Genomic DNA, 24,914 nt, shown 5'->3' with positions numbered 1-24,914 from the left:
GGGGGTTATGCCCAGCGGGGCGATGAACTTACCGTGGCGGTAGAGGAAGACCCGCGGGGTACCTGCGTCCTTGTCGGGCATCTTGTCTGGAGCGGAGAGGGGTCTAGTCTAGAAATCCAGGGTGTTGGGTGTATGTGGTGGTTCAACTGAGGCTCAATGGGTTACGATGTCAAAACCTGGGTTGGTTTTCGGGCGGGCGAGATTGGTTGACGCCATTGTTGGGCCTGTGGGGGCGCAAGGGCTTTATGTAATCCATGATCATGGATCTGACTGGAGTTCGAGGTTGAGTGGGGTTCACCGGGGGGTTGTTTGTGTACTAGCTCACTCTGGGGATCATGGTGGGCAGGATGGCTTGTGGTTTGTGAAGTCGGTTGAGAGGATGCATTTCGGGGCTGAAGTATAGATAAAGTACAGTACAGTCGTAAAAACTCCGAATTTGGGATCTCTGCATGTTGTTCATGCCAAAATCATGCAATGGAATTTTCCTCAAAGTGGGGGCAGGAGGGTGCAAACTAGACAAACAGGGGATTTGGATGACAGCATTTGCGTTCCGGGCTGGATTCTTGTAACCCAGGTATGTATGGCTGTAAGTTCCTGCTTTTGGAATACATATCAGTGGATTCCATAATACTTTGACCGAGCCGAAGGTGCGAATACCTTGCCCCCTTGATTCAACTCGCGCAGAGTCGATTAAATGACAGACCAATTGATTGGAGATTTTTGACCGAGTCCCAGGCCCCCTCCAATTCGCTGGACACATTACCACTTCGGCCGCGTATAGATAGTTCCCCCTAGATAACCTGGAATCCGACCACCATCTTCACGGTTCCATTAGGTTATCAGCCCGGATGACGCTCCCATCAGATTTAATACGCAGCCGATGGCTTCGAGGGATTGATGCATTTGAGCGAGAATCGCAGTATCCCTCTCACTGGAGACAACAAGGAATAAGACAATGATTGAATGAGTACCCTTGGCAGCAGTCTTACCGAGAATATGACTCCTTTGCGAAGAATAAGTTAGAGATCGTACTGGATGATCCCCCGGTCAAGTCCTCGATAACTACAACGAGCCTTGCATATACCGCGAAAATGCCTTCCGCAAAAACCAGGGCTGCACGCCGCCCTAACCTTACCTAAACAGAATAGCTCGCCTTATGCCCCTGAACCTGTCCAGCAATGTGGTACCTCTCGTGCCGCCGGTTTCCACCTCCGATGCGTGTTCCAATACCGGCGAGTATGACCGTGTCTTGGCATAGAAGAGGCCAACGTATGCGTGCGCGTTTCACAAGGCCTGCAGAAACTGCCCCCTATGCTGGGCGGTCGCGAAGGCAGCCCTGAACCTCCCTTTCGGGCCGTCGATGACCAAGTAGCCCTCGCACATAGAACAACAGATCTGATGGTGAAAGGCGGTTGAGATCCATCGGATGAATATGATTAATAATTCTCTGCGGCCCAGGTCTGGAAGCAGAGCGTAGAAGCTGTCTTGATTATGCAGGAGATTCCAAACGCGCGGGTTGGGATGGTTTTCTAGGCGAGTGACAAGTGCTTGGACCGTTCTGCTGGGCAGATCGGATCGTTCTCCCCTTATTGGCTGCCGCAGTGTAGGGGTCGTCTTCGTACGACACTCTAGACTCGGAGGCGCACACAAGCAAAGCCAGATCGTGAAGTATGTTCTCCTCGAGTCGCGGCTGTTGGACCAGAACAAACGCAGCCTGAATCCTTAACACAGGTCGCACATGTTTGAGCAGCAGGACCAGCGCAGCGATAATGTCATTGGGAACACACTCCTGCTTTGCAAGTACCTTCGTTGCAGCAGTGGGATGATTTTCTTCGTGGTTCACCAGTGTGTATAACAGCAAACGAAGCATTTCCCACGACAGGTGCCGTTGTCTAAGCAAAGCCCAGCTCGCATAGTCACGCATCCTGCTGTCTGCACCCATCAACAGGGCATGCAATCCTTGGAGGACTTGATCCGGGAGCACTGAGTGTCTTACTAGCAACAGGCTCGCTATAGGTAGTGGCTTCTCATCTTGAAGGCAGACTATCAAATCAAATGGGGAAGCGGAGCGAGGTGGCCCAACCACGCTGCGGCGGAACTCCTCACATCGACGTCAGGACTTTTCAGTTTCACACGCAGGAATCTGAGAAGTCTGTCCCGGAAGTGCTTCGGTCCTAGAAGCTTGTTTATTGTTATTTTTCTCAGAGGCAGATTATCTTGCTCGAGAAGCAGTGCTATGTCACCCATCATTGCGTCCACGAGACCAATTTGAGGTGCCAGGGCCCAGCCCGCGACAAGCCTTGTATAGAAGCTTCTTGCCTTGAGAAGGCGGCCAACAGATTGTCTGACACCGTCTGGAAGAACCGTTTGATTCCCAAAGATGGTAGATATGTTATGGGCATTTTCGTTGCCGAGCCGATTTTCAGACTTTGCTTCGACACTAAGCAAGGGAATCGAAGTGTGCAAAATCTGCTCCGGGAGACTTTGTTGACAGCACAGCGAGTCGTATGCGGCACGCCGCACATAATCAGCGTTGTCCGCAAGGAGATTTACCAATCCTTGGTAGACCCAGCACGGGAGCACTGTGTTCTTGACCTCCAAGGCTCTAGCTGCTCTGTATCTGATGAGGGTCCGTTCATCCTCTAGGAACGCACTTAGGCAGCTAATCGCGTTTGCTGAAAAATTGTCCTGGGGCGCGAGAAACAGTGCCGGCGGCCCAGCGGAGACCGTACTTAGACAGGGAATCTTTTTGCGAAAAGTCTGTCCTGTGATCCTGAAAACAGCGCCAGTGGCCCACATTCGCCGATGAACTGCTCGTCGTTGATGAACTGTAACAGAGCTTCCACAATTCTTTCGGGTAGGTGCTTCACTGGGGCCGTTGCACGCATGAGAGTATGCCGGAGATCTGATTCGCAATGCTCGAGCAGCAGCGCAATATCGTGAACGGTGCTTTCGGAAAGATATCTCCCTCGGAGCAAACCCTCGGCGACTGCCTTTCTCATTTCGACACGGTTATTTCGAAGAATCCGGACTAGGATATACTCAATATCCTGTGGAATAGGTCCCTGGCTCTGTGTGAGCACTTCTGTCGCCAAAGGCCTTACTTGTACACGGTTGGATTGCTCAAGCAACCGAACTGTGGATCTGAGAGCCTCTACAGGTAGTTCCCTTTTGCCTGACTGTAGTGTCTCGAGAACTAGTTCATGGTACTGTTCATACTCAGGGCTGAAGAGTGCTACTATCACGCGGGCTGGGCACTCTGGGTCAGAAATAAGCGGAGGGACCAAGTGAGATTTGCACTTGAGTAATTCCCATTGCAGTAGATTATCTTCGAATTGGGATATTATCGCTGGGATGGCAGAATCGCTGCTGCCCACAGCTAGCTCACTGAGGCAATGCATTATAAGGCTCTGGTGCGCTGCTCCGACCAAGTCGCGTGGTTCAGCTTCGAATTGTTGAAAGATCCCTCTGACCAACTCCCCATTCGACGCCTTGGGCTGCCAACAGTCCTGCAACAGACCCACAACGAAGCGCCAGAATTATTATAGTGTGCATTATACTTTTCTGTCTGCAGAAAGAGGCGAGGTGGTATTGTTGGAGGGTCCTTTCTTGTCAGACAGTAACAGGGAAGAGGCTTGTCGCGTATCCAGTGCCTGACAAAATAACGTGCCGCGAAGTACTCTTGGAAGGTCAGATGCAGAAAGTGGAAGCTGTGTCGGCTATTGTGAGCATTGTCTTCCGATGTGCGCAAGAATGATACTTTGCGGAGTACACGTTCGCTCATACGTGGGAGCTCTTCCTCATGCCGTTTTAATAGTCTGCATATAGATGCTCGGTCTTCTTCTTGAAATTCAATTGTATCATTAGCAAGTCCATGAAATGCAAGGCCCTCGATGAGGTTAATTTCCTTCGCAACGTAATTTTCAATGTCGAGCTGGTGGATGTCTTCTACTGCTCCTTCCGTGAGCCGGTGCCCTTGATCGTCTCGGATACCTAGCTGTAGGATATCCTTTCTCCAGATCTTTGAGACGATTGATTGATAGAGACTGGTCATTGTCTGCGGTCTGTCGCCCCAAATATCTCGCTCCCAGCTGTAGCACAATGCGTCTAGCTGGATCGGAATTTGGACAAGGCTTTGCAGCAGAGCGTGATCCTTTAGAAAGACTCAATCTCTCTTGAAACGCCGATGTCCGGCACTATCTCTGTGTTGCGAACGTATTCCTTCACCTGCTTGGAGCGGAATTCAATAGCCTCCAGCTCCAGATCAACGGCCTCGATATCAATATGATCAGACGGGCGAGGTCTCGTCGTAATGATGACTTGTGGCTGCTCTTAAAGATGGGACACAAACTCGTGCATCGGCGTGCCCATGTCCCATTACCGCGAGACCTCGTCGAGGCCATCCGGGATGAAAAGCACCCTTTCACAGACGCAAGGTTCATTGACAGTCAGCCATAAAGCGTGAGCCTGTGCTTTGCCATCAGGCTGCTGTGAGAAATATTCCTCGTAGAACATGTTTTCCATATTATTTGCAGTCATCGTTTGTGATTTTCGTCTCAGGTTCCGCAAAGGAACCCAGAAGACTCAATCGAAAAGGTCCTTCCACAGGTGATGGTGAATGTGTTCGAAAAAAAATCTTTTTGCAGAGCGTCGATTTTCCTACCCCAGCCCGTCCTTCGGTCAGAATGCGTTTCGGCTTCGGAGGTGTCTCGAACGGTCGTTCGGGCCGGGACCATGGCTCGAAAAGTGCCGGTAAGGTGATCACTTCTTCCTGGTCATCTTCTTGCACTCTGAGGCGTGACTGAAGTGAGAAGAAATTTTGACGCTTGCTGACGTGTTGTGAGCGCTTCACCACTGCCAGGTTGATGAAACAGTGGCTCATTGGGAGTGGCTGGCCGGAAATGCGTTGAATCGCAAGGCGCCTTCCTTCAGTGTGGAAGGCTTCTAGGGCAGCGGCCACCGGAGATAATTAAACGGTAGCTGCGAAATCTCTAATCAGCAATTCTGTGACGTGACCATGGACATACGTATGCTTCACCTACTCTTTGATGCTTCGAGATACGATAGTAGCTCCTTGGCGACGGCGGCAGCAGCGGCGGCGGCATAAGGATGCCATACATCGTTCTTGTGCGAGTCTGCATAATCAGAAATCCCGCGAATGACAATGCACCGGAAATCATTCATGAGTCCTGCTGCCTCCATTTCAAAGCAGATGGCGCCCTCGACACTCCCGCTGATCATGTCCCGCTCCCTCGCATTTTTCATGACGCGGTCGCCTGATGCAATGACTCCGTAGTGGATGACGGGCTGTTTTGGATCGCTACGTTCGGGTCGGAGAACCTCATTTTGTCTATCGCAAGACTGGCAAGTGGGTTTGTTGAATTGATGGTCGTACTCAGACTTGAACAGAACATCCAGGTCAGACGACGGTCGCTTGTACTTGGAAAGTGCGGGATACCGCTCCAGCATGTCCCCAATATGTTTAGAAACTAGGTTTGGACCGCACAAGATGATCCGACCGAATTTGCGGGACGGTCGCTAGCCACTCGTTGGGAGGAGGGCATAAGAAACCTTTGCGTTGAAACCCGGTCGTAGTCTGCTTTCCCAAGTCGTATTGCACAACACCACCCTGCGTGCCGGATGGGACGCTGACCACCACGTCTCCCAGGCGAACATCGACAATAGAACTAGGTACGCCGCCTCCAATGCCCACGAGCAGTCGCAGCTCTACCGACTTGAAGGTGCTGCTAGATCTCGTGCGACGATTGCGGCCGAGATGGTGCCTTGGTAGCCGGCAGGCAAGGATGCGATAGCCACATTATGCTGGCTCAGTTGTCCAAGGACGTAGCGGTTTGGGTCACCTTTCGTCGCCGGAAGCTGCTCGTGTTCTTCGTCGAGCATGTACCTCACTGCGCTGAGCTCAACTTCCAGCGGAGCGAGGAGCGCGACTGTATATGCATTATGTGATAGGCGTTTCTTCCTGGTTTCCATCCTGCTCTCACAAGATGATGACGATGAGGAGGAGGAGGAGGAGGGGGTATTTAGTCAGACTTTGCGAACCACCGAAGCGTTCAAGATGGCAGACTGGGTTGAAGTTCGAAAGGGAAGGCGCATTGGGCAGCATTCACGCCGCGGATCTGCAGCCCTTATGCAGCATAGCCCCCCGCATTCGTATAATTACTGCATGTGCTGTACAGTACTTTTGTCCAGTCTGACGTCTGTCAGACATAGCCAGGAGAACGAGGTCCGGATGGGTGGTGTCGACGCGGGGCAAAGATCTTGGAGATGCCACCCGAGGAGTTGTCCTTGTTCTCGTGATACGTGAGATGTGAATTGATGAATCGAATTGCTTCGCATTCACACAGCCACGCTGTAACTCATCCCTCGAAACGTATTCGAATGACCAACTCGCCAGTGGCGTGTCAACCATGTAAAAAGCGGACGCCATATACTTCTTTGACCCATGGTCCTTCAGGCTGCGTGTTGCACTATCATCTCCGACACATACGAATGCTTCTTCGCAACAGGCAGTAGATGTCACATCGCGAGGATCCTTTCTGATGGGCCACAATCGTAGGCGCTTGGAAGATTACTGGCCAACCCAAACAGAGCCTAGTTCCGGTGAAGCAGTTCCTTGTTAGGGGCAGATCTGAGCGACGATGGTTGTCTTCTAACTGAGGTTCTGTATGCCATCAGCCCTCGCGACCGGTACTGACCTATCGGGTGTCAAGGAGGGGGTTTAAGATGAGATGAGTGCGGGGGAGAGAATTTCCAAAGAAATCAGCTTAATTTCGATTGGCAGTCCTACCACCAAAGCCTCCAAGCCACGCGTGGAGGCTAGAATATGCCAGGAAGATAAATTGGGACATCGGCGGACAAGCGCGAGTCGGATCCCCGGATTAGCCGACTCCTTTTCCGTGTTCGCGCTGTCACTGCAGTCAGTTCCTGCGCCTTGCACATTTCCTTGAATGACCGACTTCGTATTCATCCCCCCTGTAAATATATCTTCCGGATCAACGAATGCATGTCTTTAATTTGCGATCGTCGATCATGAATCGGGTGAAGATTCTCAACGTTTCTCTTCAAGAGGTTCACAATCAGAAGAGGTGTGGTGTCCTGCTTTTCGCTTCACTTCAGTTCCCATGCCTTGTCGGCTTGTCAATCTTCCTTTTCTGCGCGAAGAATAATTCCAAGCCACTGGATAGCTTCGAATGGTTCGCTGGCTGTAAGCCCCTGTCCCCTTAACAGCGCCTGGAGATTTGATCGGTCGATCCGGAGATTAGTAATCGTAATCCACTCTAGGCAGTCAACCCCGAGGGGTAATTCCCCTAAACTAATCTCCGACTATCCATGAAAAATGTCTTATTCAGTACACCATCCATATATAGATATGTTCGCAGCAGCTAATCATGGGCGCTTTAAAGTATTTAAGACATTCACTGGCGCCAGTGGACTAGTGCAATAACCCCGAAGCTACTTATGCTATTTGCATCGTGCAATTCAATAGTCCCAAGGGACCTCAGGGTATATTTAGTGCAATCGCAGCTATGTGTCTCCGGGCTGATCGCTTAGGGGTAGCTCGGTGATCGACTGATGGCTGATCCCGCTATGCGCGCAATGCAGTCTCTGGAGAGTCAGATGCAAGCGGGAGAGTTGTGTTCCGACCATGCAAACTGGGATCATGTGGTGTGGGAGTGGTTTTTTGAGCGGTTTCTCCGAGAACACCATCGGGCAGGTCGATCGGCCTCCCGGATTTATCCTTAAGCGAAGAAAAGGTGACCATCAAGCGAACTGTGGGTGAGTCTGAGACAAGCCTTGAACTAGGATGCATAGTGAATCTACCATTGTTGAAGGTGCCTACTGAGTTCCACTTGTTAGCGACAAGTGTGTTAGTCGCGCCGGCTTCTTGTCTCTTGTGTCTAAGAAGACTCGAGCCACATGGTGGTCTCAACATGACTCATTCATTATCAATTTGGCATCGCCCGTTAGTTCACTTCGCTCAACATTTGGACAGATGTCTTCCAGGTTCGCACTCATAACTATACTCTGAAGTGAGCCGAGGGCGCCGAAGGGGTCACGGAGAGAAATCCCTCGGAGATGGTAGGAACAAGCTTTGGCTAAGCTTTGGAGATATCACTTTCGAACGAACCGAAGGACGACTTTAGAGTCTATTCCAGGAAAAGATTTATCAATAAGGCATTCGCAGCAATCAATTGCAATTATGCGCACCTATCCTGAGCATGTTTGGGGTATGAACCAGGAAACAAATGGTGCACGAGACCGGAATATGTGGCGCGGGGGGAGCCGAGGTATTTGCGGATCCTTATCAGCAAGAATTGGAGAAATGTACGCACAGGACTCGAGAAACACGATGGTCTGAGCAGCAAGACAAGGAGAGAAGGCGGTGTTTCAGAGCCAAGTAAGACATTCACCCAAAGTGCGCCAGAAAAGACCAGAAAAGGGGCTACGTCATCGACCCACTTGAGAAAATTCTGTGTTTTTGATAGATGGCTTGGCACAACCACACTTCAGCACAACTACCCCTATGAAGCTGACAACTGTAGGATGGGGTTTTTGCTGCTTTAGGTCAGTTGCAATTTCGCAGAAACCTACCTTTCCAATTGTTATCAACACAATTGACTGAATGCTGATTCACAGTGCCGGGGTGGTGTCGATCAGTCTGATTCGTGTGCCGTGCTGGAATGGCCATGGCAGGACACGCAATGCCCCTGAGATAGTCCCAACGCTAGCAAAGCTTGGCTGGGTTCGCTCGCATCCCACTTCCAATCGTTAATATCGCTGCCTGCATCGCCATGGTTAGGCTGATGGTCCACCTCGCTGGAGCTCTGCTTGAACCACAGGAACGCCTGTAGAACCAATAACCTATCGACTGCAGAATTTTCTTCCTCTTGCGGTGGAGATGTTTCTCATTCTCTGTTATCTCGCAGATCCAGTTGGCCAATGGGGAGGAGGGATTTCCTCCTCTCCGCTAGCCCTATCCCACGCTTCTCGTACCCGCTGTCAGTGTTCCAGTGTTCCCATCCTTGGATCTGCTATCTATCGCACGATACTGGTTTAGTTTTCTCATTGCACAGCCAACTCCGACAGAACGAGTTACCGTCCGACTGCCGGCTTGCCTTTCCCCCCGATAATTCCGTGCTCGGCCCAAGGTCCCCGAGGAAGATTTTGACTGATTTCTTGCCCCATTTGTCCCACACGTTCCCCCCTTTCCTGCTTCCTCCTTGGTTCGCTGACCCCAGTGGATTTGATGTCATGTGGACATTCGTCCCCCCCCCAAGAGCGTATAATTATAATGGATTTCCCCGCCCCCCCGGCACCGTTTTCAGAAGTGAAACGTTGCAGCGGTTTCAAGAGTCCTCCTCCCCCTTTCACCAACTCTTCCTTGCATAGAACAGTCGGTTGCACGCAGTGTCGCCTCTGTAACGATGCGCCACGTCTCCACGCTGTTCCTGGCCGGTCTGGCCGCACTTGCTTCGGCCTCCACCACCTGTAGTGCCGACAACAAGTGCCCCGAGAGCGCACCCTGCTGCTATAGTGAGTTGACAACCACTTCATCTTTCCCCCACCACGCTAACAACCATCCGCAGGCGGAGTATGTGGTGTCGGAACCTCATGTCTGGGCACCTGCGACCCCCTGATGTCGTACTCGCTCGACTCGTGCACGCCGGAGCCCATCTGCAAGAACCAGACCTACAGCTGGAGCAACCTCGACGACACGGTGGCGTACGACCAGTACCTCGGAAACTCGTCGCAGTACGAATGGAGCTGGAGCGGATACCCCAAGGTCGAGAACGGCAGTCTGATGCTCACGATGCCCAACCAGACGACGGGCAGTCTGATGACGCTGAATCACTACATCTGGTACGGCAAGGTGTCAGCCAAGATCAAGAGCAGTCGCGGCGGGGGGGTCATCACCGGGTTTATCCTCATGTCCGACGTGAAGGACGAGATCGACTTCGAGTTTGTGGGGTACAACCTGTCGAGTGTGCAGACCGACTTCTACTTCCAGGGCGTTGAGAACTGTACGTGTTGTCTCTTTTGCGTGAATGGGCTGTGACACGCGCTAACTCCAACTTCTTTCATTCCCCGCAGACACCAACGAGGTCAACGCCGCCGTCTCCACCGGCAACACCTACAACACCTGGCACACGTACACGATCGACTGGACGCCGGAGCAGCTGGAGTGGCAGGTGGACGGGGTGACGATGCGCACGCTGACCAAGAACTCGACGTACAACGCCACCTCCGGGATCTACATGTACCCGCAGACGCCGTCGCGGCTGCAGATGTCGCTGTGGCCCAGCGGGCTGAGCAGCGAGGGCGAGGGGACGATCGAGTGGGGCGGTGGCCTGGTGGACTGGAACAGCGCCGACATGGAGGAGTACGGCTACTACTACGCGCTGTACAAGGACATCACCATCGAATGCTACAACCCGCCCGAGGGCACCACCGTCGACGGCGACGTGTCCTACGTCTACACCAGCGACACCGGCCTGTCGGACCAGATCCTCGTGTCCGGCAACAGCACCGTCCTCTACAACCTCGAGGACACGGGCCTCAACATGACCGCCGGCAAGCAGACGACCGCCACCACCAGCAGCAACGGCACCTCCGAGTCCAGCTCCGGCTCCTCCACCAGCACCAGCTTCAGCGAGGGAACGACCTCCAGCAGCGTCGCGAGCTCATCCTCGTACGTCCAAGGCTCTTCCCTTGCTGCCCTGAGCGCGGCGATTCTTTTCAGCTTCTTCTAGGCGAGGATGAAGTGGACCGTCACTACCCACCCTCCTTTATTTTTCATCACCCAGGGGGATTTCCCCCGCCCCCCCTTAAACCTCTTCTAACCACCTCTTTACGATCCTTATATATATACTTTCGATTCAAGCATGGCGTGTACGGCGACTTTTCAGATGAGCCAATAAACTTGTATTTATATCTTTGAAAGACTAATGGTAATCCCATGAGATTTATTTTGTGCAAATATAGAAGAGCAGACCAGTCTGTCGGGTTCGGCTATGGTGGATATGCTAAGGGTTCGCGTGCAGGAACATATTCAGTACGGCATCTATCTTCATCTAAATGTCTCTGAAGTTTGGGCATGTAGGTAATACAGGTGAAGAAATGTTCTCGATTATGTGAGGATCATTCAGAGGCGCAACTCGCGTTAAATCCACTCCTTTTGTCATCAGGAATCCCGGGTACAGTGACCCGACTTGATCACTCCGAAAACACTACAATCCCTGAGGTATGGGTTCTTATTGAAGTGGTTGTATGATATCTATCATTGTCTGGTGTGTGTGTTATTATTGATACTTTCCTTCGTGACCTAGTCAATCAAACTTCATACAGATCTGGCTATATGTATATCCCATCAGTGTCTGCATGGAAGAACGTTTTTGGGGAATAATCCCCAATGACTTGGTACGCCGAAAATGCGTGAAGCTGGTGCACTTGTGTAGACCTACTCCACACAATTAGGACATGTTACTGTGTGTGTACGTTTACTTATCGGCTACTCAAAATCATCTACTCTCGGCCTTTCCCTGGGCCTTACTATCACTAGAATGTGAGCAAGTACTTTGTGAGTTCATATTCCGATAGGCTTAAGGCTCCCAAGCAAGCGGGAAGACTGCCTCGGTCTGTGATCATGTACCAGGGGAAAGAAGAGGAAGGTCCCAGAAAGCGTGTAGCCAATGTTTCTGATCCTAGAGCTCGAACATAGTATCGTTGAATGAGTTTTCAGAATCGACACATTGACCTCGTCAACTCGTATCATTTATTCATCAATTACCTCCACATCAGCACTAGGCACTGTACCTATCCTTCCCACCCCACCAATCCCAAACCCCTCACCACACCACCATCAACATAAGCATCGCACATTCATTCAGTTAAACATAAATCACGTCCCAACCCTCAAGCCTGAGCCCCCTGCCGTCCCGCTGTCGAAGCCGACCACGTCTTCTGCACGGGGTTCATCATATTCATCGCGACCGCGTGCTCCCGCTGGGCCTTCTTCTGCCAGTACCGTCCCAGCAAGAAGGCAGCCACGCCGACCAGCGCGGCGCCGACCACCGTCCCGACTACGATTCCTGCGATGGCGCCCTTGGAGAGGCCGCTGGATGCGCTGTTACCACTGCTCGACGACGACGAGGAGGAATCGGAGGATGTGCTCGACGACGAGGAAGAGGAAGACGAGGACGAGGACGAGTCAGTCGAGGTCGCCTCCGAGACGTTGAAGCAGGGGATGGAAGTGTCGAAGGAGGCAAGCGGCACGTAGGTGATATCGGCGCAGGCGTAGTAGGTCTCGTTGCCGTCGTTGTCGAAGTCGGAGACGTACTTGAGCTGCAGGGTGGCGTTGGAGCCGGTGGTGATGGTGGAGGGGGGGTTGGGGACGGAGTAGCATTCGTGGCCCGGGTCGAGGTCGGGGAAGTTGCTGCTCGAGACGATCGTGCTGAAGTCGGAGTTGCTGGTTGGGTCTGTGTAGAAGGAGTTGTTAGTATTTGGTGCTTTGGAAGGAGGGGAGGGGTTTGAGAGAGAGGGGAAAGGGGAGCGTACTGTTGTCATATGAGATGGCGAGGTTGACGGAGTAGGATTCTGTTTGGAGGACTAGGGAGACGGCGCCGTTGGCTGGGGCATGAATTAGTTTGGAGGTTCGTGATGGCTGGTAATAGTCTGAGAGTGCATACTGAGAGGGAACTCGGTTCGGTTGGTGACGCCGGCTGAGGAACCGCAGGGGGCAGTGCGGTCCTGCGCCGCGCCCCAGGCACGGTCTGGTGGCCACAAGAACGCAGCGGCCCCCATGTCCGTGGCTTCTGCGGCGAGGGTGCCAGGGATGACGAGGCTGGCTGTGGCAAGCAGCCCGGTGATTAGGGTGATGGGAGACATTGTCGAAAGTGTGTGTGAAGGTGGCAGGTGATGAGGGGTAAATGCTCAAACCCTAGGCTCAGAGGAAGGGGATTTCTGGAATAGAAGGATTGCTGTGCTGGTGACCGTAGCCAGCGGGCTCGCATGGCCGTCTTATAGGATCGGCATCCATAGTATCCCTTTCTCGAAAACGTTACACCCGTCAACGGCCCTGGTGGAGTGGTTGCAACCTTCGCTGGAAGAACTCTTCGCAAACCCATGTGATAAAGATCCGCAGTGGATTGCAAGACGACATGTGCAGGTCGGAACTCCCCAGTGAGGTTCCGACCACCGAACCCTGGCTTGACCTGTCCCGCAGAGTGGAGATGACAACACCGAACCCCTCCTGCAGTGTCACCTCGCCAGGAGACACCAACCGGAAGAGGAAAGCCCGGCATCAGATCATATCAGATTGATAAGATCCTGGTCACTCCGTTCCCTTCCGACCACAAACATCCTTGTCCCAATCCAAGAATTATGTCCGAGGACAAATTGAGAGATGGGTCACGCGAATACTTGTTCCAATCACTGCATCGGACGAGGGAACCGAAATTTGCTAGCGTGCTCGGATTTTCAATCTGATAAGATAATAAGTGGGCCGTCAGCAGCCACGGGCCCGACCCAACCACGGCACTTCAACTATTGGCAAGAATTTCCTGTCCTGCCAAGTCCAGAAGTGTTCGAATTAAGGCAAAAAGAACCCTAGGCAGCGCTGGGTGCTGTTAGCCAAGCGGAGAGCTAGCACCTTGACCAATTGTTGGCAGCTGGTGCCGCTCCATGCAACCCACTCGACGACTCGGTCACTACATCACACCGGGGTTTATCCCAGCGCCCGCGAGCTTTTGCCAGGATCCTTACCACTTCTGTCTGCACTAACAGACCCTTACCACGGACGCTCGTTGACCTGCACGAAGGATTCGTCCTAGCCACGGAGTCCGGATAAATATTTCCAAGTCCAACACCAGCAGCATGATGCGCTGCTATCGGTCCTGGCCTTCGAAGCCGAAATGACTCCGACCACCGACGCCAGACTTTTTCAGTCTACACAAGGTATGACGTAAAAGACGATACCACCATAAGTATAACAAAGGAACTTGGATCGGAAAAAAAGTCAGATCCTACAGCGCGGAGTTGACTTTTAGCGCCGTTGCCTGCGTGATTAATTTATCGAATGCGGTGGAATAGCCAATCCTTGTAGTATCTCGCCCACCGAACCCACCGGCTGCATCACACAGGGTATCGAGCTAGCCCTCCCGCTAGAGCTATAGTGGGCGATACTTGCGAGGTTGCCCGGCGGGCCTGGGTACTGGAAGAATCCGGATGCAGGTGGTCCGACCAGTCCCTACCAGCTCGCCCGGGGTGGAGAGTTCGTGATGCAGCAAGCTTGTTGAGGTTGAATATAAGCGGCCTGTATCCTACGCTTCCCTATACCCAGAGTTCCCAACACAACCAATCTTACCCCATCTGGTGTCTGCCATCGTCGCACGCATTCCTTCTCAATCAACCACCCCCCATCAGAAACAGCCGAAACCTCACAATGCACCGCTTCATCCTATTCGTGACTGCCCTAGCAGCTGTATTCACCCCAACCCTGGCATGGAGCTTCCCATCCAGCATCCCCCTGTTTCGAAGGGAGGACATCTCGCCCGGCAGTCCGCTCTACGAATGCCACGCCGATTGCGGTACGTCCCCGCGCATCAAGCCACTGCCTTGAACCCACAATCCAACCACTACCATCCCCCTACATCCCTAACCCAGAATCACAGGTGGGGTCATCCTCATGTTCCAGGACGACACCAACGCCACCTACTGCTCCAACGCCACGTACAAGACCGAGCTCAGCGGCTGCCTGGAGTGCGCCCTGACCTACAACATCTGGCAGTACTACGGCGACGACGTCAAGTCCGCGGCCGAAGCGTGCGGCGACAGCGCCACGCCCAGCGCCTCGTCGGCTGCAGCGAGCGCCACGGCTGTTGCGAACTCGGTATGCGTCCCAGTATTACTTACTTGACGAAAGCTAATGTGCCTGTACGGGGTGCAGACTGCTGCTAGCTCCGGGGCGAAAGCCACCGGCTCGTCCTCGGCCTCGGCCAGTGGCTCCGCGGCCTCGGCGTCGGCCACTTCGATGTCTGGGGCAGCGGGCGCGTCGATGAGCGTGGGCGGGATGCTTGTTGCTGCTGCTGCTGTGGTTGGGGGGGTTGTTGTCGTTTGATTTGTCTCTTCTGGATGGATAGATGGCGGCATGTTGTCGAGTGATGGGTGGGCGGTGTATTATCTCGGTCGCGCTGTCCCTCGCTTGTAGTATGCTGAGTGGTTGCTGTGGGTGAGATAAGTAGGTTGTGTGTATGTACTATAGTGCAAAGATTTAATCGAGCTGCTTCCAATAATCATACATCGTTCTTGCTCCGAAAATGTCTCTCTGCTCTCAAGTCAATCGGATGTGAACGCGGTGCTCAACTAGATGATAGTACCTGTGTTTGATGCGGGAGCGAGGCATTGGACTGGTCGTTGGCTGAGCGGGTGATGGCTGGCTTCCCACTGCGGCGAGGGAGGTGCTGCGAGCAAGCTCTAACCATCACGCATCCGGAAAGACTTTCCTGCTATTTATGATTCTAGATATGGTTGGTCGAGGGAGACTGATTCGCTATGCGCTCCAAAGATAAAGATAGTGACAATGCTGGCATCTCACCATCCCATAACATTTACATCCTACTGCCAGACCCGCGAACAGAAGAAATAAATATGATCTATCCCACCACCCCGCTAAGCAAATCTATAAATATGTATGTAAAGAACTATATACAACGAAATTTCCGAAATTCTATACCGTGGACACTCCGACACCGACCAAAACCTCACCCCCACCGCGAATAAGGCGGCGGGGGCTCACTCGGCACGACCACGGCCGCGGGCGCCACGGCCGTCTGGCTCTGCCGCCCCTCGCTGTCGTCGGCGCCTCGCTCCATCGACCCGCGACTCTGACTCTCCCCCTCCCTCCGCTCCCCACTGCTCACCGGCCGCAACTCCAGCGTGCTGTTGTCCTCGCCCGTACTGGCCCCGGCCCCCACCCCCACCCCAGCCCCGACCGCCTGCTTCCCCTTCCGCTTCTTCTTGGCGAGGGCGTGTCGGCGGCGGTAGATGGCGATGCCGGCGACGGCCAGCAGCAGCGAGGCGCCGACGCCGACGCCGACCCCGATGCCGATGTTGCGGGCCAGGGTGGATTTCTTGGCGGGCGCGGCGTCGCAGTGCTCGTGGATGACGCTGGTGTTGGAGGGGATGACCTTGTCGCAGTTGAGGTGCTTGGAGGAGCTGACGGAGAAGGAGTTGACCATTTTGAGGGAGGAGAAGTCCGTGCTGGTGGGATTAGTCTTTGCTGACGGGGTGGGGGGACAGGGACAGGGACGGACCTGGTGATCTCGCCGGTGACGGTGATGTCGTCGGCGTACTCGAGGCTGGACAGGTTCACGGCGAGTGGGGTCCAGGCTTCGATTAGAATGTCTGCTGTGGCGTTCACCAGGGATGGAGCGGAGATGCTTGCGGGTCGTGTTAGTGGTCATGGTGACGGTGGGTATCGAGATGTAGAAAGGCTACGTACGTATCAAGAACGCCGCGCAGTGAAAGGCTACCGTTCATGTAGCTGAGCTCCGGCACGGAGAAGTTGAGGTGCTGCGTCGTGTGCACGGTGAAGCCCGCGTCATAGTCGCCGTAGCCGCTGGTGGTCGCTTGGGTGATGTTGCCGGCAGACGCCAGCACCGGTAATGACAGACTGTTCGATGTGAGCCAGATGGTCGGTTGTTGCTGGAAGTAGAAACATACCTGGAAACGTTCCCGCCGACATACAGGCTCGCCGCCTGCCGCAGTGCGGGCAGGTCGATCTTCATTATCTGGCTCGACTGCGTATCACATCCCGACTCGCCGCAGATCGAGGATCCGGTCGTGATGTTCTCCAACTTGGACAAGTCGAAACTAACCACCCCACAACGTTACAAGCTGGTTCAAATAAAGAAGTCATGTGGCGGGGAACCCACCTGATGCCACTCCCCAACAAGTTGAGGTAGCTCACATTCCGCAGATTCGGGGCCGACACGGTTAGCGGGGTGCGGCTCTTGACGGTGAGGACCTCGGCCGTCTGCAGCTGCGGCAGCGAGATCGACCGCAACGAGGAGGCGTAGCTGAAGCCCGCCACATAGAGGGAGATGAGGTCCGGGGCCTCGAGGGAGGTCAGCCCGGTGGAGTTCTGGACGGAGAGGCTGGAGGTGATGTTGGTCAGGTTGTGCACGATGAAGCTGCCCGTGTAGTTGGAGCCCACGACCAGATCCCCATAGAGGGTGGTGCAGTTCAGCGTCAACTGGTCCAGCTGGTCCTGCGTGTATATCACAATCCCCTGCCCGTATTCGTCCTGCTGGGCGTTGCAGTCCTGCGCGGCGATGACTAAAATCCCGAGCAACCAAAATGTCAATCATGTGACCTTTGATCCAAAAGTGAAACATGGGCAACAAGGAACAAAGAAACAAAAAAAATAAAAAATAATAAAAAAAACACGTGGATCATAATCGAGCTTGCTTACGGTTCGCCAAACCTACGGCCACCACCACCACGAGGGTGGACAGCAGATTCATTTCTTCAGTCGGTGTGTTAATTTCATTCAAGATTGGAGGGATCGATGGATGATGTTGTTCATTGCTTAAAGGGAAGGGATTGGGGAGGGGGGGGGGGAAAGGTCGAGATCCCGGATTTTTCGATTTTTTTGACGCGCGGCTCGGGGGCAGACCCTTTATGTCTGCCTAGGCCCTGAGGGACCCGGGGGGGAGAGGGAAGGGAAAAAGAGGAGAAGGGGGACAGAAGGGCGTTTCGATTTTCGAGCCACTTTGATTGCGAAGCGGGGCGGCAGGCGACAAGAACATCCTGACTTGGGTTTAGTCGGTGCTGGATCACTGTGGCGCAGCGCATTTGACTGGTCCAGGGGGAGAATACCGGGTGGGGAGGAGGTGGGAACGCCTGCCTATCGGTCGGCTAACGATGGGGGGCCAAATCCAATAGTCGGTTCCAGTTGGGAAGACGTTAATCCCTTTCAAGCCAGTGAGCAGTCCCTATTTCCTCGTGGGTTTCCCTGGCTGGTCTGGCAGGGCTGAAAAAGTTTATTGGAAGGGGTTCAACGAAATCCCTGAATCGGGGCCGAGTTTGACGGCCTGACATTTTGGGCCAAGAAGACGGCGATGGATGGTGTGGTGGTGTCTCGAACAGGCGGCTGTGGCTGAGGATGAGGCTTTCGGTCTCCGGAATGACTCGGAGTTAAATACCTTATCCAGTGTTGCTGGATGATATCATCAGCGTAGACAGTCGTCATCGATTTTCGAGCAACAGGGCTGCTGCGACGCATATTTATCTGATTGCTGCGGTCATCCCGACCCTTCCAAGCTAAAGGTTTGGTGGCCCACCCTGTCCTAGCTTACACAAGTGATACCTACTCCGTACATACCAACCTTACCCAAGATTCTACCACCAACCACACAATGCAAGCCGCAGTCAACTGGCCTCAGAAGTACCACCCGGGTACAACCGACAACTTCGTCTCCAACGAGGTCTACGTTCCCGGTACAACCGTCGAGCGAGTCTGGGACTACCTAGCCACCATCACCAAATGGGAGTCCTACTACGATAACGTGGGCCAGATCACCCCGCCAAGCTCCGGCCCTGTGCTGCACGAAGGGGACAAATTCTCGTTCTCCACCTTCGGATTCCCCCCGCTCCAGGCCGAAGTGCACGAGTCGGTGCCGCCCACAGACAACAAGCCGGGAAGACTCGCGTGGCGCGCCTGGCAGGAGGGCGACGAGGACACCGCGCTGGATATTTACCATGCGTGGATCGTGGAGAAGACCGAATGGGGGGTGATCCGCATCCTGACGCAGGAGTCGCAGATCGGGAAGCCCGCCGCGCAGCTGGCGACGCAGAAGCCGAACCCGATGCTGAACGGGCACCAAGCGTGGTTGGATGGCTTGGCGGAGATTGCGCGGTCGGGTTGATGGTGACAGAGCGCATGATGGGTTTTGTGCTTGTTGACCATGTCGGCCGTCTGCATCTACTCTGCGCCCAGACCGTGCCTTCATAGATGTCCCAATCTAAATAATGTGTAGTAGGATTATTGTGTTGTGATTCTTGCTGTGTCCGTGTTTCGGAATGTACTCGTTCATGTCTAGTACAATCATCTCTATTGAGTGTGAACATTTCAAATCCCATGTCTCCACCAGCAGTGCTCTGCAGAATCTCTCCAAACATTCCGCACTACCACCTCTTCCACCTACAACCCCAGTCGTCATCCTTTTCACACCCGGTCCTCCCGCACCATGTTGCGATACGGGTTATTCGGATCCTGCTCCTCCTCCTCAGCGGAGGGGATCGTCTTGCGCACGCGACAAGGGTTCCCGACCGCTACCGAGAAGGGAGGAATATCCTTGGTGACAATGGAGCCGGCGCCAATCGTCGACCCTTCCCCGATAGTGACGCCCGGGAGGATGACCACGTTCCCGCCGATCCAGCAGTCGTTGCCGATCGTGACGGGGTGGCCGAACTCGACGAACTTGCGGCGCGACAGGACGCTGACGTCATGGCCGGCCGTGTAGATGTTGACGTTCGGGCCGAATTGGACGCGGTCGCCGATGATGATCAGGCTGGTGTCGAGGGCGGTGAAGCTTTGGCAGAGGAATTGTTAGCGAGGAGAGGTAACTGAACGAAGACGGTCAGGGCTAACTTGAAGTTCATGAAGCAATCGCGGCCGATGCTGATGTTGCAGCCGTAGTCGGGCATGAAGGGCGGCTCGATGAAGGTGCCCTCGCCGACCCGGCCGACGATCTTCTGGAGGAGCTCGAAGCGCCGCTCAGCAATCTGCTCGAAGGGGACGGACTTGGCGTCGAGGTTGTTGTAGTCCTGGGCCACGCCGCGGGCGCGGTGTCGGCCTTCCAGAAGTTTCGGGACGATGGGGTTGTATCTGAGCCGTCAGCATCCTTCACCAATGCGCTATCTGCACCCCGTACGGTATGCACACGACACACCAGTGAGCTTCAATGTGTGTGTACGTACAGCATGCCGGAGATCATCCGCTCGTACTCCTCGCACATGGGCACATAGTTCAATCCCCGGGCGATCTCGATGATCTCGGGTCGTTTTTCGGACGCAGCGACGGACATGATGACAGTGATCTAATAAACAATGAACTGTCTGGAGATGAAAGGAAATACCCTGGTGCTTGATCTCGTGGCAGCGCGCCTATTTATGGAGGTTGGTCGACCGCGGGGTAGCGACTCCGCAAAGCGGGCATCGCGCCTCTCGATTCCCGATCGGGAAATACTCCCAACTGCTGGAGTCGCGGAGCGCTTGGCGCCGATATTTCACCGCCTCACCGCCTAGTATGTCTGCCTTGTTGCCTTGCGGAACAGGCTACGGATTAGCATCCCTCCGCTTAGTGCATAATGTTAGGTTTGCATAACTTCCGCAGCTACAACCATACCTCTCTTATCACGAACGGTGCTAGTACTGGACTCAGTCGGAAGCTGCGTCCTTCTAGTAGTAGCGAGAGATGCTGCGAGGCATGTCAAGTAACACTGAACACGAATGGGACTATAACACTCTATTAGCGAAGCCACTCGGTACGGTACTTCGTGATTCCGACAGTATACTTCGAAATACATAAACAGTCATAACCTACAATAAATAGGTCCACCACAGCACACCAAAATTGTGCGACTTTTACTCCCTCCACACCAGAACCCCCCTCTCATACAACCCACTGACCACCCCCAACCCCCTCTTCACATCCCTCACAGCGGTCGAACTCGTCCCGAACTCCTCCCCTACGAACAAATCCTCCACCCGCCCCTCCACATTGCCATCCCACTCGGCGACCCAACTCGGCGCCCGCCCTCTCTCGGCAACAGGCTTACCCTTCCCATTCCCCTCGAAATCCACCGCCCAATTCGTCTTAGCCACTTTCGCCACCGCGGGGAAGAACGGATGGCCCGCCAGGATCAGCTTCCCCTTTCCGTCCGTGCTCAGATTGTCCACCAGAAATCTGGTCCGGAAGGACAGCGTCTTCTCCAGATCCTTGGTGGCAGGATCGATCCGGTACACCGTCACGGAGGGCGTCGTCGTCGACGCGACGGCCACGTGGGTGTGGTTGAGCGCTGCGATGCCGTTCGCGTAGGGCAGGTGCGCGACGACCTTGTACGTGTCCGTCTGGAGGTTGGCGTAGACCACCGTGCCTCCGGGGTAGGCGGAGTAGGTCTCCAGGGCGGCGAGGAGCGGGGAGGCGCGCTGGGTGAAGCGGTGGTCGTTGGTGATGTAGAGCTCGTGCGGGGAGACGGCGAGCAGGGCGTTGGGCCCGTGCAGGAGCGGGTGGGTTATGGTCTTTTCGTGGTGGAGCGACGGGGCTTGAGGGTTGGGGTCGAGGGTGAAGAGCTCGATGGCCGGGCCGGTCGGGGCGTGGTTCGCGACGAAGAGTTGTAAGGTCTTCGGGTTGTAGGCTAGGCCCAGCGGGTGGAAGGTCTGGCGGGAGGTGGTGGGGAAGTTGGTCAATGGGAGCGGGTGGAGGTTGTTTTCGTCGGAGGTCGCGTCGAAGGTGGAGGCGTAGTTGTAGAGGTAGAGTGTTCCCGGGTTGGTGGCGTTGATGAAGGTTCCCTGCGTTGTGGGGGAGGGAGGTCAGTCGGTGGGATAAGAATGCGGGGAGGGAGGGGCACCGACCATGACGGTGTTCCAGGTGTCGCGGCCCGGGTCGCAGCTTAGGATCGCGAAGCCGCGCTGCGTGTCGAGGTGGACATCTTCGCAGTTACGGATCCGGTCTGCGAGCACGACTTTTTGGTCGGCGAATTTGGAGATCTGAGGAAGTCGGCTGGGATGGTTGTTCACCGTCAGCCAAATGAGGGTGTGGCGGTCGGTCAACCAGCCCAGCAGTACAGCTAGGCCGAGGACGATCTAGGAGATCGGGTTAGAGTGCGAGCGGCCCTTCTGAGCAGGGGGAGGGAATTTACTGTTGCTATACGTGTTGACAGTCCCATGATCTTGGAAGAAGGCTGACAGGTGACAAAAACATGATGAGAGGGGTGGGAATTGACTGTAGATAAATAAGGTTGTTTTGTTGGGAAATTTACGGGTTCAAGGCTGATCGCGTCCCCACCAGGAGGACTAGCCCTCCGTATCCCGCCCACAGCCAGCCTATCGGACTATCCTGTCGAGCCATGGAGCTTCCGTTTGGCTGGAAGATGACATGGTCTGAGGTGAGATTGATTTCTTTGATGCTGGATTGCTAATCCACGGATATCCAGTGGAGACTGCTGGTCAACATCGTATTATGAGTTTGGTTATTATGTTCGTATCGATTAGTGATCGACTTGCCTGGGCTGGGTGGGTCCCTTCTGCTGGCGCTCGATACGGAAGCCCACTGCAGCCATTCGGCACATGGAAGTATGCTGGTAGAATAAATGATAACATAGTATAAGTGAAAAGATCAATTAGTAGATCTCTGGTAGTACTAGTACATCATACTACATAGTCAGTAGGTCCGTAGTCTATAGCCCTCTAAGATTATACGTATGGTCCTGACTAAGTCATTCTAGATCTGCTGGTTTTCATATTTTTCTTTTCTGAGAGGCATATAAAATCTCTTCAGAGAAAAGTGACAGAGGTTGACAAGTTTGACTTTCAAATAGATAGGGATAGAGGCCTACGAGAGCACTAAACTACGTATGCGTATACCCTCCAGGCTCCAGCTAGACCCTTGCCTTTCCGTATGCGGGATAGCGTGATCATGGCCTGTTAATCGATGCCTTAGGCAGTAAGCTCTGCAGTCACGTGACAAGACTGGGATGGATCTCATAGCTTTGTGAATTGAGTGTATAAGACTGTAGGGTACGACTTATCCTGGATTGTTCGCATACCGATTACAAATTGAGGTGTGGGTGGACCCAGAAAGCTGCTTACAATATTGTAAACAAACGTGCATTGCACAGGATACGAATGCCTCAAGGCAAGAAGAATGTGGTTCGTCTCTGGCATGGTCACATGATGCACTGAAGCAAAAAAACTCACATAAGGGGATTCCAGGCTACCTGGTTAACTGAGTGGTGATTTTGAGTTGGGCGTACTGCTACCTCCTCAAAATACTATCGACATGCCATGACCAATTTTGCCGCATCAGGAAAGAAGAGCGATCCGACTGTAAAAATCCGCTTCGAGTGGATCGGTCGGTGGAGCCCTTCTTGAAGTGGATGGCCGAGTCTCAGGTACTAGTCGAGTCGTTTATCATAAAAGTCAGGGTCACAGCCTTGTCCCTGAGACTGATTGAAGAGTCTCTCTTCTTTATCATCGCACATTCCTCTCTGCACCTTTTTTCCTGCTACACACTAATGCCATTGGAACATCATGGGTCATGCGGGTTTCTCCGCTGCCCAGCCGAGATCCTGAACTTGGTGTTTGGCATGCTTTCAACAGCTGAACTCAGGGCACTAGGCCTCGTCAATAAGGATTTATGCGCACTTGTTGAGCCATACCTCTATTCCAAAATCGATTGGATCTGGCGAGAAAATCACGCTCCTCCCCCAATCACACTACTGCTACGAACAATCATCAGCAGACCTCAGCTAGCTGCTCACATCACCAGTTTCCAATTTCAGAGCCTTCCAGCCTACTGCTGGGAGTGGAATAAGTTTGCAGGTCAAAAGATTTCTGTTCCTGTTGCTGAACTAGACGGATTCATTACATTCGTCCAGAGGACAGGGGCCCCATACAGTGACCTTTGGATTGATGGATTAAGCAACGGTACTCCGGATGCTATGCTTGCTCTACTCTTAGCACAACTGTGGAACCTGAGAAGTCTGTCACTTGACTATATCTTCTGCCAGCAGACTAAAATGATTGAGATGCTTTTCCAGTCGGCCATCTGCGAGCCTGCGATGTATAGATTGCCAGACTTTAAGCATCTCCAAACTGTGTCTTTCCAGTCCTATGACGATTCCGGCGCTCTGTGCACGGCGTTAAGGTCTCGAGGCCAGAGACTGCTGGGTCAATCACTTGTCCTCCCATTCTTCTACTTGCCAGACGTCCAACGCATTTCGGCCGCAATTCAGAACACAGATAATTTCGCATGGCCTACAGCCTGCTTACCTGACCCATCCAAGCTTACCTCGATCTATCTGGCCGACATACGGGAAGCAAATCTCGGCTCTCTGCTGTCCGTCACCCGCAACCTTCAATCACGTCGTTGGACCTGGTATTACGATTATGGTGTCCTCGATGCTACTGTTGTGCCCATTATCAACCTAGATGGGATCGTGGCCGCATTATCCCGTGTTCGAAATACTCTCGCAGATTTGACCATCTTTGCTGAGGCTCCCATTGGGGGTGATGATCCATGCTATCCAGCCGTGAAGGTAGAGGGCTCGTTGCGTGAGATGGTCGAGTTCGGCAAGCTCAAGAGACTACAAATTCCGCTAGCATTCCTGGTAGGGTTTGCGCAGGACACCACGAAACGGCTGCAGGATGTCCTCCCACGGAACATCGAATACCTTTCCCTCACGGACGAGTTAGGGCTTCAGAATGAGGATGGATATGTTGAGGAAACCTGGCCGGTCTATGAATGGCAGGATTTCGCCGTTTTGATATTATTGCGGACGTGGCTGGAGGATTGGAGAACCCACACACCCCACCTTCGAGGCGTTTCGTTGGTCTATGAAGAACTAGATACTAATCAAGGCGAGTGGCCTCCCGAGTTAAGGCACCAGCTCACGGAGCTAGGCACTCAAGCTGGTATACAGCTCGAGTTGGTTGAGTGGGTACGGCGTTGGTAAATTACTAAGCGTGCCCAGTCATTCATAAGCCACTTTCCTACTTTCAGATATTCAAATAATTCGGATTCATTTCAGAAGCAAGACCTTCAAACCTTGCTGTTCCTGTCGCTGTTCGTACCAGTTTCCTCGTTGCTTTCGTCGGGAGAGTAGCAGAGT

General features: G+C 53.6%; 8 protein-coding genes across 8 annotated transcripts; 4 read left to right on the top strand and 4 right to left on the bottom strand.

Annotated features, from left to right (window-relative positions):
* Positions 1-1,417: 1,417 nt before the first annotated feature.
* On the bottom strand, positions 1,418-5,991 carry BO95DRAFT_489014 (uncharacterized protein; the record flags this gene model as incomplete). The annotated part of the gene is made up of 9 exons (XM_025590540.1): positions 1,418-2,023; positions 2,107-2,675; positions 2,798-3,497; positions 3,521-4,091; positions 4,382-4,488; positions 4,664-4,854; positions 5,043-5,460; positions 5,507-5,700; positions 5,736-5,991. The coding sequence occupies 9 exons, from the start codon at positions 5,989-5,991 to the stop codon at positions 1,490-1,492; spliced, it is 3,540 nt and encodes a 1,179-aa protein (XP_025436379.1). The 3' UTR covers positions 1,418-1,489.
* Positions 5,992-9,339: 3,348 nt separating this feature from the next.
* On the top strand, positions 9,340-10,970 carry BO95DRAFT_401669 (uncharacterized protein). The gene is made up of 3 exons (XM_025583874.1): positions 9,340-9,555; positions 9,609-10,043; positions 10,114-10,970. Exons 1-3 carry the CDS (start codon positions 9,447-9,449, stop codon positions 10,770-10,772), a joined length of 1,203 nt encoding a protein of 400 aa, XP_025436378.1. The 5' UTR covers positions 9,340-9,446; the 3' UTR covers positions 10,773-10,970.
* A 920-nt stretch (positions 10,971-11,890) lies between these two features.
* BO95DRAFT_401667 (copper acquisition factor BIM1-like domain-containing protein) lies at positions 11,891-12,925 on the bottom strand. Its single transcript, XM_025583873.1, has 3 exons — positions 12,708-12,925; positions 12,577-12,648; positions 11,891-12,497 (listed from the first exon to the last, which is right to left on the bottom strand). Exons 1-3 carry the CDS (start codon positions 12,904-12,906, stop codon positions 11,935-11,937), a joined length of 834 nt encoding a protein of 277 aa, XP_025436377.1. The 5' UTR covers positions 12,907-12,925; the 3' UTR covers positions 11,891-11,934.
* A 1,460-nt stretch (positions 12,926-14,385) lies between these two features.
* On the top strand, positions 14,386-15,136 carry BO95DRAFT_426045 (uncharacterized protein; the record flags this gene model as incomplete). The annotated part of the gene is made up of 3 exons (XM_025584735.1): positions 14,386-14,606; positions 14,691-14,908; positions 14,966-15,136. The coding sequence occupies exons 1-3, from the start codon at positions 14,462-14,464 to the stop codon at positions 15,134-15,136; spliced, it is 534 nt and encodes a 177-aa protein (XP_025436376.1). The 5' UTR covers positions 14,386-14,461.
* A 643-nt stretch (positions 15,137-15,779) lies between these two features.
* BO95DRAFT_519203 (uncharacterized protein) lies at positions 15,780-17,648 on the bottom strand (the record flags this gene model as incomplete). Its single annotated transcript, XM_025592017.1, has 6 exons — positions 17,492-17,648; positions 16,953-17,355; positions 16,741-16,890; positions 16,520-16,690; positions 16,332-16,457; positions 15,780-16,278 (listed from the first exon to the last, which is right to left on the bottom strand). The coding sequence occupies exons 1-6, from the start codon at positions 17,541-17,543 to the stop codon at positions 15,780-15,782; spliced, it is 1,401 nt and encodes a 466-aa protein (XP_025436375.1). The 5' UTR covers positions 17,544-17,648.
* A 623-nt stretch (positions 17,649-18,271) lies between these two features.
* Positions 18,272-19,161, top strand: BO95DRAFT_448420 (uncharacterized protein). Its single transcript, XM_025587840.1, has one exon. The coding sequence runs from the start codon at positions 18,438-18,440 to the stop codon at positions 18,945-18,947; it is 510 nt and encodes a 169-aa protein (XP_025436374.1). The 5' UTR covers positions 18,272-18,437; the 3' UTR covers positions 18,948-19,161.
* A 1,506-nt stretch (positions 19,162-20,667) lies between these two features.
* BO95DRAFT_426036 (calcium-dependent phosphotriesterase) lies at positions 20,668-22,017 on the bottom strand (the record flags this gene model as incomplete). Its single annotated transcript, XM_025584734.1, has 3 exons — positions 21,945-22,017; positions 21,658-21,888; positions 20,668-21,594 (listed from the first exon to the last, which is right to left on the bottom strand). Exons 1-3 carry the CDS (start codon positions 21,969-21,971, stop codon positions 20,668-20,670), a joined length of 1,185 nt encoding a protein of 394 aa, XP_025436373.1. The 5' UTR covers positions 21,972-22,017.
* Positions 22,018-22,876: 859 nt separating this feature from the next.
* Positions 22,877-24,780, top strand: BO95DRAFT_36618 (uncharacterized protein). Its single transcript, XM_025582732.1, has 2 exons — positions 22,877-22,953; positions 23,017-24,780. The coding sequence occupies exon 2, from the start codon at positions 23,181-23,183 to the stop codon at positions 24,756-24,758; it is 1,578 nt and encodes a 525-aa protein (XP_025436372.1). The 5' UTR covers positions 22,877-22,953; positions 23,017-23,180; the 3' UTR covers positions 24,759-24,780.
* Positions 24,781-24,914: the final 134 nt, after the last annotated feature.

The sequence above is a fragment of the Aspergillus brunneoviolaceus genome, assembly GCF_003184695.1.
Source record: "Aspergillus brunneoviolaceus CBS 621.78 unplaced genomic scaffold BO95scaffold_119, whole genome shotgun sequence".
Classification (NCBI taxonomy): Eukaryota; Fungi; Ascomycota; class Eurotiomycetes; order Eurotiales; family Aspergillaceae; genus Aspergillus; species Aspergillus brunneoviolaceus.
The sequence above is the reverse complement of the archived record's forward strand: the minus strand, read 5'-3'. Positions and strand labels throughout refer to the sequence as shown.